At 36.1% G+C, this 15,901-nt stretch overlaps 1 protein-coding gene across 1 annotated transcript; it reads right to left on the bottom strand.

Annotated features, from left to right (window-relative positions):
• Nucleotides 1-265: 265 nt before the first annotated feature.
• Nucleotides 266-15,491, bottom strand: LOC136043473 (uncharacterized). The gene is made up of 4 exons (XM_065728391.1): nucleotides 15,429-15,491; nucleotides 8,767-8,939; nucleotides 6,606-6,819; nucleotides 266-745 (listed from the first exon to the last, which is right to left on the bottom strand). Exons 2-4 carry the CDS (start codon nucleotides 8,879-8,881, stop codon nucleotides 715-717), a joined length of 360 nt encoding a protein of 119 aa, XP_065584463.1. The 5' UTR covers nucleotides 8,882-8,939; nucleotides 15,429-15,491; the 3' UTR covers nucleotides 266-714.
• Between the last annotated feature and the right edge of the window lie 410 nt (nucleotides 15,492-15,901).

The following is a 15,901-nucleotide window of genomic DNA, read 5'->3' as shown; positions in this document are numbered from 1 at the left end:
TATTAACAAATTAGTATGAGTCAGCAATAATGAAATTACTAATAAATTAGTCTTTTTTTACGGACGGAGATGAGAGACTGTCTATTATTTATTTAAGTAAAATAACTACAATCTTGAGCCGAAAAACCTTTTTGTGTACTTCCTTTGTCCTTAAGTCCTTAATATGCCATCTATGGGTACCATCATATGCTATCTATCTGTCATAATATACCATCTATCTATGAAATCTAAGTAGGTAACCTCGTCACCCTAATATAATCTCTCCAGAACTGGAAGTTCAGTAACATAAAGTCTTCGCATGTCATTGAGTTGTCGATTTGTGACGAGAAATACTAGGGCAAACTTATAGCTCAAGAAAAACTGAGGAAATTCATAATTAAAAATAATACCGCGGAAACCGAACCCAAAATAAAAAAAAAAAGGGAAAAAATACCTCCAGATTTGATAGGTGTTTCTGGAACGCAAGGAGAATTTTCAGGCTTCTTCCGTTTTCTGTCATTTCTAGACGGCGTGTCTGGCGCAAGAATTGCTTCCGTTCTTCCGGGCATGGAACGACTCCTAATCACTCGTGGTGAGTCTCTAACATCTCTTTTTGGGGTTTTCAGAAGCAAATCACCTTTCTGTGGAGTTTTAACTAGATGTCTTCCTTTCTTCGGAGATTTCGAGGGGGTTTTAGCTTTTCGAGGTGTAGAAATCCTATTTTCTTTTGAAATCTCAGTTTGAGACTTTGATTGCAAGTAGAAGCCTTAAACATAAATTGAATATGTGACCAGAATCAGCTAATTGCTCACAGTTTTGTTTGATAATAAAACCATTAGATTTCTACGGAATTTTTGAAGAAAAGTACCTACAAGTTCTACTTAATAATTTACTGATTCTTTTTCCGGAAATACCAAATAATCCCCAAAGCATATAAAAAGTCATCAAGCAATATATGGGGGCAGTGACAAACTCCTGATTTTTTAAACTCACACCAAGAATTCAATTAGAATAATTAGAGGCTGAAACCAGGGTTCTAATTTCATTAGTATCTTAGATCCCCCCCCCCAAAAAAAAAATTATTGGCTCCGGAAATTAAGTTGAAAAAAGCGCTCCTAAGCCCACATTACCAAAAACATTATAGTCATAAGCAAAAATACACCATATATCCACATAGCCTGTATACTAACAGAAGTATATGAAGCCCGTATAAGCATTTGTATAATATATTTGGGGGGCTTTTAAAAAAAAAAAATAAATTAGAATTTGGAGCCAATACTAAAGGCTAACTGAACGTATTTTGGGGTTTAATCATAATCGATGCCTTACTAGTCTGGTAAAAAGGTGGTTTGACGTCAAACAAATTGGTATAAAAATCATTCTTTAACTACACGATAAAAAAAATATTTGCTGATTCCAAGTCCAAAAACTATTCCACTCCAGCTCTATATCGAATTTGAAGTTTATTTTAGGTTGTGGCGATTTTCTTAATGTAAAGAACGCTGTTTAGAAAGACAATTCCGAATTCCGGAAGTGGTTTAGGGGGTTTGATTGAACATCCGTACATACATCATAATAATACAGGAGCTTGGATTGAGGTTGGAGGGTGAAATAGTCTCTGAGGCAAATTTGAGGTACATAAAGTCTGGCTTTTTTCGAAAATCGTCATCGTTCACGATTTCCTAAGGATATTTGTGTCTTTGATTCTTTGTCTGAAAATTCTACTTCCTAGCTGATGCTGCTTTCGGCAGACAGAGGGAGATTTGAGGCATAAGAATTGGGTTTTAGCTAAAGCTATGATTGTTCCAGAGCAAAATAAGATTTCGCATATCAAATACATAATATTTTCAATTGGCCATTTTTCTTTGAGGATTTTTTTTCAACTAATTTTGATTCAAGTTTTATCAGTATAATTTAGTAAATTATTCCTTTATTTTGTATTATTTTTACATTCTTTTTGAAAATCGTCACCATCTACAAGTTTCGAAGGAGGTTATTGTCTCGGTCCTTTGTCTAAAAAGTTTTCTTTATAATATATTTCTTACTTTACACTTTTGTATATATTCCTCAAACTCACAGAAAATCAAATCAACAAAGCTAATAAGGTTTGAGCCCGTTTTCGCTTTTATGACTACAGCACTATTAGGAGGGGGGGGGATTATCGCGAGCAAGGCAACTGTTCATCAAAATATATGTTTGTAACTACTAGTTAAGGAGTTTGAAATCCTCACAGTAAATCCTTTTTGACACTATATTTATGCATGCATCTATTGTATTATTGAAATATCAGAAGCAACCATTTTAAAAAGGTTTTAGGTGAAAATTTTCTCGCCAAGGGTGCCACTGTTTTAACTTGACCACAGGCACTGATAAGGTATGCACGATTTTAAACTAAAAACAGTTCCAAGGATCAGTTCCAGTTCCAATTGTTTCAACTGATAGAACGTCATGTGTTACTTAGGAAGGGTGTGCGAAAGCAACGGATAGCTGGCCCCCCAATCCCCCATGAACTTCATGGCTCAATGACCATGGAATAGTGATCAGAACCGTCGATTTGGACTATACTGTCTAGTGCCGTAGCATTTTTTCTTTATCCATTACTTAGTAAACAAACTTCGATTATTATTGTAAGTTTTTGATATACTTAAACTCTACAACAATTCCAGTACACGTAAATACACAAACTTAGGTACATTATGGACCAATAATGATCCCAAGGAAATTTTTTAATTAATTGATTAAAAAAATCAATGACCAAAAACTGTAGTCTAGTGTCAGAAATGGAATTTTATAAGATGCGGTTTCCTACTATTTAGAGTTACAGAGGTGCTTTCACTGAGAATTTATCAATACTTTAATTCAAAGTTACTTCGAAATTTAAACTTGGAAGCAGGATAAAAAAAAAGGATTAAAGACACCCAAAGCTATTCATAGCGAAAAGGGAGTCGACGATTTTCAAAGATTTCAGTTGTCGGGTATTTTTTTTTTACAGGAACAGACAGCAAGTCTATCGCCATACCTTGTGGCTGCTGGAGTTAAACCCCTGGCCCTGTATTACCCAACAGTGATCAGCCCCTGGCGCTACAATAGAGAAGCAGTCAAAACATGTTCATTATTGTTTTGGGTAGCTCAAACCATAGTCCTCTGTTTATAAAGCTGAGTGTTAATACCGCTATGCTATGGTCATTGGCATTTAATGACATCTGTAACAAGCAGTTATTAATTTGGATAGATGACGTATTTTGCTATGCTTATCCACAAATCTTAATGTTCCTTTTGGTTCCAAGGAGTATTGTTATCAATCCAAAGAGAAGAAGAAAAATATACGCAAACAAAAAGAATGAAGAAGACACCCAAACAAAAAGAAAGAAGAAGCAAAAAAGAGGAAGGAGAGAATAAGAAAAAGAAGAAGAAACACATATAGAAATAGCTAGCTAAATACCACGTTTAGTTCACTACTTCAGGTAAGGGCTAACATGTACTTGGTATCAATTGCGTTTTAGGCCTATTTTAAGATTTATTTTATTTAAAACACAAGAAATACATCATCTGGCATTTATCTCGAAGATATTCTCCAGAAGATGTTTGTCTTACAAGACATAATTGAATTACGCTCGAAACAGAGTTTCCACAATCTCCCGAATTTTTTGAAGCATCCTGGAATTTTTTGAAGCATCCTGGAATTTTTGAAGCATCCTCAAATTTTCGCGAAAGAAAATTAGTTGTTTTTTTTTCGAAGGCTACCCGAAAATTAACGCTAACAAAAGTCAATGATTTGTATTCCGTTGTAAAGTTGGTGAATTTACAAGTATTGATTTCAATTGGGAAAGGATGGTATTTTTTCCTGACCAATGAAGCAAACTTACCATGGAATGGTTTTACAGTTGGAGTATTTTCATCGCATTATTAGAACTCTGTTGTATTGTTTATTACTCTTTAAGTCTAAACATCTAGAGCATTATATGGCTGTATATATGTTTCTAAGACGAAAAAGTGGAAATATTGTCGAAAACAGATTGTACAGGATTGATTGTCTACGACTACTACTACTATTACTAACACTTATCGCAGCACCAGGCCCCCTGAGGCCAACACAGCTACCCATGCTTATCCTCCATTCCAATCTATTCAAAGGCTCCCTCTTTATAGATATACCCTACAAGAATGTTCATTTCCGTTAAATCTCTCTTACGACACCCTAATACCCTAACCAAGGACAACCTGCTTTCCGTTTAATCCTAAACGGATGCCGAAAAGGGACAATCTGTCATCCTACATCTGCGGAATGTACCCTAGCCATCTCTACCTTTCTCTCATTATAGCCCTAGAATGCAGGATTGAACCACACTTTTCGTACAGCCTACTGTTTGAAATACGGTCAGTCAGTCGGGTACCCAAACCAATCCGTTGGCAATTTCTCTGGAAAACATCTAACAAATGCTCCTCCATTTTTCGGAGCACCTATGCTTCAGAGCAATGTTTGACCACTGTCATCACTGTAGCTTCCAATATTCAAATCTTGGTTCACAGATTTATCTTCCTATTCTTTCAGACTTTTTACAACTATGAAAAAACACCCTGGCCCTTGGAAATTATATTTTTAACATCTTTACTGCACCCACCGTCTTTACTAATAAAACTACGAAGGTAAGTGAAGCTTTTTGTAACCCAACGTCACCTTTTCATCTTCACTTATTCCAAGCCTTAGCAACTTAGTCTTCTTAAGATTAATTTCAAACCTATTCTAGCATCCTGGACTCGCAAGACCTCTAAAAGCTAATTCATTTTGCTCACACTTTCATCTAGAATGCTTAAATCACCAGCATAATCTAAGTCCAGGAAACTTTCTTCCCCATTGGATTCCGTATTCTCCCATGGCCCTTCCATTACTCCTTCAGACAAAGTCGATCAAAATGATCCATATAGAGGGGGATAGAACACAGCCCTGCTTAACTCCTGATTTAATACAAAACCAGCAGCTAACTTCATTTCCTACCTTAACCACAGAAGTGTTATTCTCGTACATAGCACTAATCACTTAAATGTAATTGTCTGGTATACCATACAAGGATAAGACCTTCGCTAAATCTCTTTTATCAGCTGACTCAAACGCTTGCTCATAATTTATATAACTGAGGGTCAAAGGTGTTTGATATCTCAGGTACTTCTCAATTATGAACCTGAGAGTGAAAATTTGGTCGACACATCCTCTACCTTTTCTAAAACTGCACAATTCTTCTCTCAAAACTTTGTCTACAGCATTTCTCAGTCTAAAAAGTATCATATTACTGAGTAATTTGCTGCCTATAGAGACTCGATAATTACAACACTCACTCTTGTCACCTTTCTTGTACAGTGGTTTAATTAAGGTTTTCCTAAAATCATTAGGTACCTCTCCTTTTTCAAAAATCTTGTTCATAATCTTCAGGATCTTATTTCTAACCTCAAAGCGAACGAATTTAGCACATTCTCAAAATGTATAAAACTGAAGCCCAAAGGTGTTCGATGACTCAGGCACTTCTAAATTATTAGCTTAAGAGTTAATATGTTAATCATAAAATCATATTCATGAAAATCGGTAACTTATTTCTAACCTCAGAGCCACCATATTTAAGTAACTCATTTATCGCACTATCAGCACCTTGAACCTTATTATTCTTTATACTATTAGTACTATCGCTAATTCTTCCTCACAAAATAAATCTTCCCTCACATTCAATATGTCACAAAGTTTTACATTTTCCTCTATATCTTTTCCTGTAACCCAATCCGGTTTAGCACATGAAAATGAAAACAATAAAATCATATAGAACAGAAAACAAAATGAAAGACAGAAAGCAAAGATAATATTATCTCTTATTACCTGAAATAAAATGGATACAAAAATCTGTGGTATTTTGCATTACACTATTTATAGCTATTAAAAAGTTAGAAATATTTTAGAAAACCAGGCCTATCGATTATAGAAAAAGAGAAAATATGGTCGGGAATAGAAAATAAGGGTTCGACTATTTTTATTCCTCAGTTAAAATAAAAGTGCCACAGGAATATACAGCATTCACTGCTGGCATCTATAATTGACCAGGAAGAAAGTACGAAAATCTAGCGTTAAATCGTTGAACAGGATCGATTATACAAAAACACAAAGCAAGATCAGATTATGAAAAAAGGATGAAAAAGGAAAATTGAGGAAAAGGATAATTTCTCAGAAGCAGAAAAAAGGATTATGCGACTTCGAATTTTGATCTGACAATTTATCTATGGAATTCTGTAGATCTTTTACAAAACATTTTTTTGATGGTAAAAGATGGAACACTGTAGGAAATCTACTGAATAGAATACGGAAAGTAAGATCAAAACCAGAAAACGGGGGTCAATTATTTTAAATTACTTGATGTAACTGATGTATACAACACACATAAATCTAAAGAATCCTGGGCTGGTCTGTACTGCTTTTTTTTTTAAAGAAAAAGTGGGAATATCCCAGAATAAGTAAAAATATATATACAAATCTTGCTTGTTACGTTTCCCTCGACAGCTTTAAATCCTTAAACTGAAAGCTTTCTTAATTATAAAGAAAGAGACAGAAAGATTAAAAGACCACATGTATGGATAGAGAATCTTACTTTTTAGGCGTCACCTCCTTCCTTGGGTCCTTGGCTGCTTTGGGTGGTGATTTCACTTTTAAAGCTTTGGCAGCAGGTGGTCCGTCACTAAGAGGTGGAGTAGGTACACTAATAGGACCAGGGGCTGTATTTGACCTGAACAAAGTTCTATTCTTCTTTGGTGAACTGCTAAAAAGGTTTCGACGGACCTGCTTTGAGGAAACTTCCGAACCACCTGTAAAAATGAAAAAAGATGAAAATCAGTATTAGAAAAATTCCAGGGATGAGGATGTGACTAATTTATTGGAGCCCCCCCCCCCCTCATTCCTTTCAAATATTTTCAAAATGATTTGGTTGAAATAGATGAGGATGCGCTGACTTATCAACAGGCTTTACGAGGTCCATTTACTTCCAGTCTTTACTGTCCAATTTTCTGCTGGAAGGAGATCCAAGGTTTCATAATTCTAGTAGCCCCTAACTTGGTTTTGGCTATAGAAAGCTGGTGAAAACCACTTTTAACCCTTTAGATATTTTGTCAACCCTCATTAAATTCTGACTGCACCATTGGAACTTGCCATGTCTTTAGCGGGGTCTCTGTCCTTAATTTAAACAAAATATTGAGCATATAAAAGGTTTTTGAATAGGAGAGCCAACATGGAAGCGATCTAAATATTGTTTATCCTGAATATTGCTATTACTATCCTATAAATTTCCAGTTGTTTTGCACCTTGTTGGTTCAAAGATTATGGAAGTAAATTTTCAAGCCACCAAAATATCAAAATTAAAAGCAAGAATCAAAATCAATAGCAAAAAAAAAAGATCGTTATCAATTATCCCATTAACAAAAAAATTTACTACAAAAGATTTCCAAGATTCTTTTACGCAAGATTCCATTAAGACAATAAAGGTAAGCTAGGAAACTTCTTATATTGTAATGCTAAAATGAAAGCCTCTTATGTTTTCTTAATGAAAATAAATTTTTCTTATTTCTATATTAAGCAAAAACCTTTAAGCGAACCCTGACGCTTTTTATGACTGACGATATAAATAAATGCTAAGCAAGAAAAGTTGTTATTTATGTTCTGAGAATTTTTAGGCAATGAACACAATAGTTGTGCATACAGAAGGGATTTAAAACATCTTTTTAGTGTTATTGTCTTCTTCCCGAGAAGTTTTGTATACATCGAGAAAAAAAAAACAAACAAAAAACAAACAAACGAAGCAGCAAGATACATATACATATTTCCATGTGCCAGGCAAAGGCCTGCTCCTCACAGAGACACTAAGACTTTTGTAAATAAGAAAAAAAGAAAAAAAGAAAAAAAAAGACTCAAGCATTTTCGCTTCAATCAAAACGACAAATTAATCAAAGAAAATTCAATAAACAAATTTGAGAAAAGATTCGAAATTGAATAAAAGAATTCTTTTACTCTCAAATATAATATTAATAGCAAAAAGCTGCGTCATTAATTGTCAATCGTTCATTTCACCGGAAAAAAATATGAAGGCATGACTAGCGTTTTCACTCGGCGTTGTACGTTTTACGTAAAACGTTACGGAACGCGTTTTACGAGCTTATGAGAACAACAAGCTTTTTCACACAAAAAATGCAACGTTTTTTTGGCAAATAGTTGAAACCTGTTCAACATGGATGCTCAAAATTTTAATAGGTCATAAAGCAGAAAACTAAACGAGATTTCATGAGTTTAAACCTCTATTCTATTGCTACAAGTTTCTATAAATACAGCTACGAATACAGCATTGAAATTATTCATTTTTGCTGAGTCAAACTCTCTAGACTAAACAATTGAGAATGAAAAAAAACAACTCTCAAATTAGCAATGACCTGTAAATTATTCCTAGTAACCATAAGTGGCGAAAAAGACGTCCAAACTGAGAAAAGATGGCCATCTTTACCTTGGAAAACGCTTTGTCTTTCTATTCCTTCAGACTGTAAAGTGTACTAACTTATCCACTCTGAGAGACCAAATCTGGCAACCAGTTATGGATGAGACCTTATTGCACAAGGTTGGTCAACCATAATCCCCTCCCTAACATATTTTACTGACAACCAAATTTGGTCGAGATCTGACAACTTATACTAGTACTTTTCGTGATGACAGAATTTGGGGATACCTTTCACTCCCAGCCAAGTGAGGCATAGACTAAAAATATTACTTACTCATCGACCCTGAGCGGATAGACTGAGTCAGTCCTGGCCTCTGTGCTTGTGATGAGATTCCAAGGCTCTGTAAGACACGATTGGCACCATTCGGAAGATCTTTCGGTCGCACCATTACCTGAGGCCTAGCCTGAAGGGAGCCATGTGTGTTGGATCGGCCAAACCGCAAACGTCTAAAATAAAAGTCGTATTACAAATATTGAAAATAACTCAAATAATGCCATATAATTAAAAACATCATATAATTACTTACGGTCACATAAACCCTTAAGATCATTGAGGAGGGGTAGCCCCCTCTAAATCATTCTTTACAAAACTTTCCACCATAATAATTAGCTCCTTAAAAAAGGTCATCAAGATAAATGGGAGCCATGATGCACCCTATCCCCCCCCCCCAAAAAAAAAGCAATTCCATAAATTCTCCAAACTTTTATAAATTTTGTTATGTAAATTTCCTATGGCCCACGGGCTTTTTCTGGAATAAACTATTATTATTATTATGCCTTCTTTCAAATAACTATGAGAGATAAATAGAGGCTTACGAAATTGCTTATATGTATGGCTGCACACACTGGAACTGGAGAGCTCAACTCCCCATGTTTCGAGGCTGGTACTTGACCAAAATTCCCAACAAAGGGCGCAAGCAGACCAGCCTCCCGGATCATTTTCATCACAAGAACCCAAGTGTGCCCTAGGCTATGGCATAAAATTTGCAAACACCTACAACCAACACCTTAGCACGCTCCACGGTAGGTTCAGTATTAACTAAAACTCCTCTCAATACATTACTTTAATCTGGTTATAAAATCATAAGCTACTTTAATCTCCTGGTGGTAAAGAACCAAATCCAACCTGCCAAGGAAATCATTAGGTTTGCAATGGGGACCCTGGTCATTATTCCATGCCCATGAGAAGCCAGCTTCTTCCAGCGTGGCTTTAATCTGTTTTGGCCATCTCGCCTTTTTAGAAGATTTCAACAAGTTATTGTGAGCCGCCTTCACTAGACGATTATCAGGCAAATGTAATATCTGTAATAAAAATTTGATCATCTTGATAATGCTCTTATGACACAATTTTGGTAAACCCAGGTCACCTTTGAGAGCCAAACTGCTTTCAAGCCGACTACTTTTTTAAAATACATACACTGTAGAGACTTCAATTGTCTCATTGTAGTGGCCCCCCACAATAAAATCATGAAGCGCTCCCAAAAACCTAATAGGGTGAAGATAGACTGAAACAGAAAATTGTCAACAAATTGCTTTAAGCCTTAAATATTCTAAAGAAATTTGGCTCCTCGTTACAAGGAGCATCATTAAATTAAGCTTTTCAATCAAGCAGGCCTCCCTCGTTAACCAGGTATGGGTTGAATGTTTAGTTTTATCGTTGGACGACTCTAAAGGTTCCAATTTGATCTGTAGTTGGTCTTTATCCCACAAGACCAAGATGTAAGCTGGTACGCGTACACATTCCGAGGGAGAAAGTTGGGCGGTGCTTTCGGTAGCAATGGCACACCCTATGTGATAGTAAGACTTTATTTGTAGTTTTTCTATTGAACGGCTCTAGTTTAGAAGAGAAGATTTCCACAATGCATTAAATTTAATTTTATTCATGATGAAAAACAAAAAAGGTACTGATACTGGGTGTTTGTGAAGCGAACATTAAGCCAAATCTTCCTTTAGTAATGGAGCATTCTGAATAAACTGGAGCATTGCGAATAGAGCATCTGCATGTGATTGTATTTGAATCCAAAGTAGTCTATACTGTTGTCCTGTGATTGCGTTTAAGCACCATATATAACTTAAATCACTGGATAACAGTTAATAGACCTGAAAGAAAACAAAAAAATGCCTCAATGGTAACCGAAACTCTAAAAAAAGGAATTAAAAAAAAATTTAAAAATGAAACCTCAAAAGGATTATATTTTTATGCTGAATTTAAATATATAAGTTTCATCAAGTTCAATCTTAGCCATCAAAAGTTATGAGCCTGAGAAAATTTGTCTTATTTTAGAAAATAGGAGGGAACATCCCTTAAAAGTCATTAAATGTTAACGAAAATGACACCGTCAAATTCAGCGTATCAGAGAACCCTAGTGCAGGAGTTTCAAGCTCCTATTTACAAAAATGTGGCCCTAGAATATCGCAGGAGGACTAATTCTAACGGAAATTAAAATTTATAATGCCCTTTTTAAGTGACAGAAAATATTAGGTCTAAGTTACAAACTTTGACCATTGTTTACATATAGTAAGGGTTATTGGGAAGTGTACAGTCGTTTCCAGGGGGAATTTTTTGTGTTGAGGGGGAGGGAGTTAACGTGGGAGGATCTCTGCATGGAAGAGTTTGTCATAAGAGAAGAGAATTTCCATGAAGGGGCTGCAGGATTTTCTAGCATGAATTAAAATAAATGACAAAAGAAAATTCAGATGAAAGTAAGGAGCAGCATTAAAACCTAAGAAGTACGGAAATTATTATGTAAATAAGGAGGTTCATCTCCTCCATGATACTTTGCTCTTTATGCTAAAGTATTTTTAGTAATTTTAACTATTTATTGTACGGCCTTTGTGATTCACGGGTCATTATTAAAGAATTGGGACAAAATTTAAGCTTTAGTGAAAAGAGCGAGGTATTGACGAGGGGGCAAACCCTTCATATTGCAAACCGTTCATTACACAAGTTAATTTGTAAGTAACGTATATTTTATTACTAACAAAAACGTTCGTGAAAAAAGTTCTAGTTGCCTTTTTAAGTAATCAAAAATTGGAGGGCAACTAGGCCTCCTTCTCCTCCACCTTTTTTTTTTATCAAAATCGTCTGATCAAAACTGTAAAAAAAACCGTTTAGCCTCGCTCTTTACGCTAAAGTTTTCTATTGATTTAAAAAGTAGAGTTGTAAGAAAGAGTCAAACTTTAGCGCAAAGAACCAGGTGTTGAGAAGGGGACAACCCCTTTCATACATGGAATAATTTCTGATGGTTTAAATGTCGCTCCTTACTTGCAGTTACAAAAACCTGTTTTTTTTTTTTAATTTAATAAATAGCTGAGTCAAGCTCAAAACGAGCAAAAATTAAATCTAATAAGCCTAATCTGAAGTTTATACCATAAAATTCCGTAAATTCTATTCCATAGAAACCTAACATGCCCCCAAGGCAAAACTTACAGCCCTATCCCCAGGAACGCATAGGCTCAGCCTGTGGGGTGATAACTTGGGGGGATGGGGCTTCTGTCTGAATCCCTTTCTTCTGTCAAAAGGAACACCCTGCCTCAAAGTTAAAGTGACACCTTCCTGTGGTATACCTGAGGTAGACAAAGGCTGGGGAAAAACCCAGAATTTGTGGGTGTACCTCAAACGAATCAAATTGTGCATTTTATTTTTTGCCTTAGGCGTTCGAAAAAAAACAACAGGAAAAGATCTAAGGGTAGAAGGAATAAAACAAAGTAGATTTTAAGTCGCTTCCTATCATTTTCCAGGGAGAGAGCTTTTATTTTATTCCCCTCCCACAGCGCAAACGGTATAGCCACTTCCAAAATCAATCCCAACGCACAAGCTTGAGTCACACAGAGACTGGGAGGGAATATTTGGAAGTGTGATGTAACTAGATCAAATTGTGCATAATTGTTTTCCTTCGATGTTTTAAAAAGCCATAAAAAAACGAGGGCAGCTATAGAAGACTTTTAAGACAACTCTAAAACATCAATTTTACCCTATATTTTCTGACAAGCACCATATTGTATCCAATATCAATCACCACGTTTGGCCCTTTGGGGCTTGTGATAGTATTTTTTTTTTAAATAAACATCTTATCTTGCCACATTTTTTTTACAGCAATTTTACAACACTTGCCACACCCAATTTTTTCTATCTTAACACTACCATAGCCTAGATGGTTGAAGACATCTGAATTTAAAAAAGTTTGATTATTTGAAAAAGCCTTAGTTAAGTAATGACAGTCTGTAAACATACTAATTAATATACAACATCGACATTAATATGTTTACAATAAAAGCTAAAGGAAGAGGAAACAAGAGCTAAGAGCTCATATGGCACTTGTGACGAGGCGAGAAGGGCTAAGAGCCAAGAGATCATATGGTATGAGCTCTAACAAAATTCTATGAATCAATAGATTGATTTAAAAAGGAAAATAAGAGGCTTAATGCAGGTCAAGATTTAAAATAAGAGCTCTGAGTCACAAAGTCCTTCTAAATATCAAAATTCATTAAGATCCGATCACCCACTCGTAAGTTGTAAATACCTAATTTTTCCTCTCCCTTTTGCCCCGCAGATGGTCGAATCTGGGAAAACGACTTTATCAAGTCAAATTGTGCAGCTCCCTGACACGCCTACCAATTTTCATCACCCTAGCACGTCCAGAAGCACCGAACTCGCCAAATCACTGAACCCCTCCCCCAAACTCCCCCAAAGAGAGCGAGTCCAGTACGATTCTGTCAATCACGTATCAAGGACATTTGTTTATTCTATCCACCAAGCTTCATCCCGATTCCTCCACTCCAATTGTTTTTCCAAGATTTCCCCCACCAACTCCCCCCAATGTCAAAAGATCTGGTCGGGATTTGAAATAAGAGCTCTGAGACATGAATTCATTCTAAAAATCAAATTTCATTACGATCCCATCATCTATTCGTAAGACAAAATACCCCAATTTTCATGTTTTCCAAGAATTCCGGTTTCCCCCTCCAACTCCCCCGAATGTCACAGGATCTGGTCGGAATTTGAAATTAGAGCTTTAAAGCACAAGATCCTTCTAAATATCAAATTTCATTAAGATCTGGTCACCCTTTCGTAAGTTACAAATACCTCAATTTTCAAAATTACACCCACCCCCCCAATTCCACCAAAGAGAGCAGATCCGGTCGAGTAATGTCAGTCACGTATCTTAGACAGGTTTCTATTCTTCCCATCCAGCTTCATCCTGATCTCACCGCTTTAAGTATTTTCTAAGATTTCTGGTCCCCCCAACTGCCCCCCCCCCAATTACGCTTGATCCGGTTGAGATTTAAAATAAGATATCTGAGTTACGAGGTCCTTCTACATATGAAGTTTCATGAAGATCCGATCACTCCTTCGTAAGTTAAAAATACGTCATTTTTCTTATTTTTCAGAATTACCCCCCCCCCCCCAATTGAGCGGATCCGTTCCAATTATGTAAATCACGTATGCAAGACTTCTGCTTATTTTTCCAACCAAGTTTCGTCCCAATCCCTCCAATCTAAGCGTTTTCCATCATTTTAGGTTTCCCCACCCTAAACTTCCCCCAATTGTACCAGATTCGGCCAGGATTTAAAATAAGCTTTGAGACACGATATCCTTCTAAATATCAAATTTCATGGCGATCCAATCACCCGTTCGTAAGTTAAAAATACCTCATTTTTTCTAATTTTTCAGAATTAACCCCCCTCCCAACTCCTCCCCCCAATGTCACCAGATCCGGTTGAGTTTAAAATAAGAGCTCTGAGCCACGATATCCTTCTGAATATCAAATTTCATTGAGATCCGATCACCCGTTCGTAAGTTAAAAATACCTCATTTTTTTTTTATTTTTCAGAAATACCCCCCCCCCAACTACCCCAAAGAGAGCGGATCCATTACGTTTATGTCAATCATCTATCTAGGACTTGTGTTTATTTTTCCCACCATGTTTCATCCCAATCCCTCCACTCTAAGTGTTTTCCAAGTTTTAGGTTTCCCCCCTCCAACTCCCCCCAATATCATCTGATCCGGTCGAGATTTAAAACAAGAGCTCTGAGACACAATATCATTCCAAACATCAAATTTCATTAAGATCCAATCACCCACTCATAAGTTAAAAATACTTCATTTTTTTCTATTTTTCCGAATTAACCGGCCCCCCACTCCCCCCCAGATGGTCAAACCGGGAAAAGGACTATTTCTAATTTAATCTGGTCCGGTCCCTGATACGCTTGCCAAATTTCATCGTCCTAGCTTACCTGTAAGTGCCTAAAGTAGCAAAACCGGGACTTAAGGTTTTCCCCCTCCAACTCCCCCCAATGTCATCAGATCCGGTCAGGATTTAAAATAAAAGCTCTGAGACACAATATCATTCCAAACATCAAATTTCATTAAGATCCAATCACCCACTCATAAGTTCAAAATACTTCATTTTTTTCTATTTTTTGCGAATTAACCGGCCCCCACTCCCCCCCCCCCAGATGGTCAAATCGGGAAAACGACTATTTCTAATTTAATCTGGTCCGGTCCCTGATACGCTTGCCAAATTTCATCGTCCTAGCTTACCTGAAAGTGCCTAAAGTAGCAAAACCGGGACCGACAGAAAGACAGACCGACAGAACTGGCGATAGCTATATGTCACTTGGTTAATACCAAGTGCCATAACAAGTAAATTCGATAAGGACTATTGACAATGCCCTAATGCCAATTTCCATCAAAACGAACCTGAGCTGAATTGGAGTTTGGCAACAAAATATTTTGTATACAAAGCATGAGCTATATTTTGATTAATCCTATATAGTTTCTAATAAGGTTCGAGTAGTATTTTGGGTTAGATTTTTAAAGTAACATACTAGAGCGTTTTCTTAAATAAGTTCGGAGACCAAGCAGGCAAAGCAAGACAATGCAAGGCAACAGGACAACAAAAGAAAAAAAAAATTAGAATTCCAAGTACTGACCTTTATTTATTATAGCTTTCTTAGGCAAAATTGGTTGAGTGGAAACAATTTTCAAATCCGCTTAGTTGCTAAAAAAAAAAAAAAAAAAAATCAGAAGCGCGAAGCCTTTTCCTGGAAAAGCCTCATTGAAATCATGGCTTAAATAAGATTTTTTTTGCAAAATTATTATTTTCTTTTTTGCTGTGTATAGCTTCGTTTTTTTTCCATGTCCTTATTCTCCCGTATTGTCAAATAGAGACGGTTCAGAAACTTACATATCTGTACAATATTTTTACATATTATTTCTCCTTATTTGAGTTCCAGCAATTTCAATTTAAGAAACTCATTTATCGACAGCATGAGAAAATATAAGAAAACGTGGTAGTTTGCAGCCAGTTGAAAAGCAGAATAAATTTCAAAAGCAAAGGCAATTTTCACATTCAGCCGTGTCTTCAATAAAGTTTTTCAGGCAAAGCTGGTGTACTTTTTTAATT

This window comes from Artemia franciscana, unplaced genomic scaffold (assembly GCF_032884065.1).
Source record: "Artemia franciscana unplaced genomic scaffold, ASM3288406v1 Scaffold_6373, whole genome shotgun sequence".
NCBI lineage: Eukaryota > Metazoa > Arthropoda > Branchiopoda > Anostraca > Artemiidae > Artemia > Artemia franciscana.
This window is presented reverse-complemented; position numbering and strand designations above follow the sequence as displayed.

Bases quoted from the DNA above. Each gene is read 5' to 3' on its own strand.
- LOC136043473 (XM_065728391.1), bottom strand. From the start codon at position 8,881: ATGGTGCGACCGAAAGATCTTCCGAATGGTGCCAATCGTGTCTTACAG. The intron at 6,820-8,766 runs GTAAGTAATATT...TCATTTTTACAG, and splicing joins TATCCGCTCAGGGTCGATGA to GTGGTTCGGAAGTTTCCTCA. The intron at 746-6,605 runs GTAAGATTCTCT...TTTATGTTTAAG, and splicing joins AAGGAGGTGACGCCTAAAAA to GCTTCTACTTGCAATCAAAG.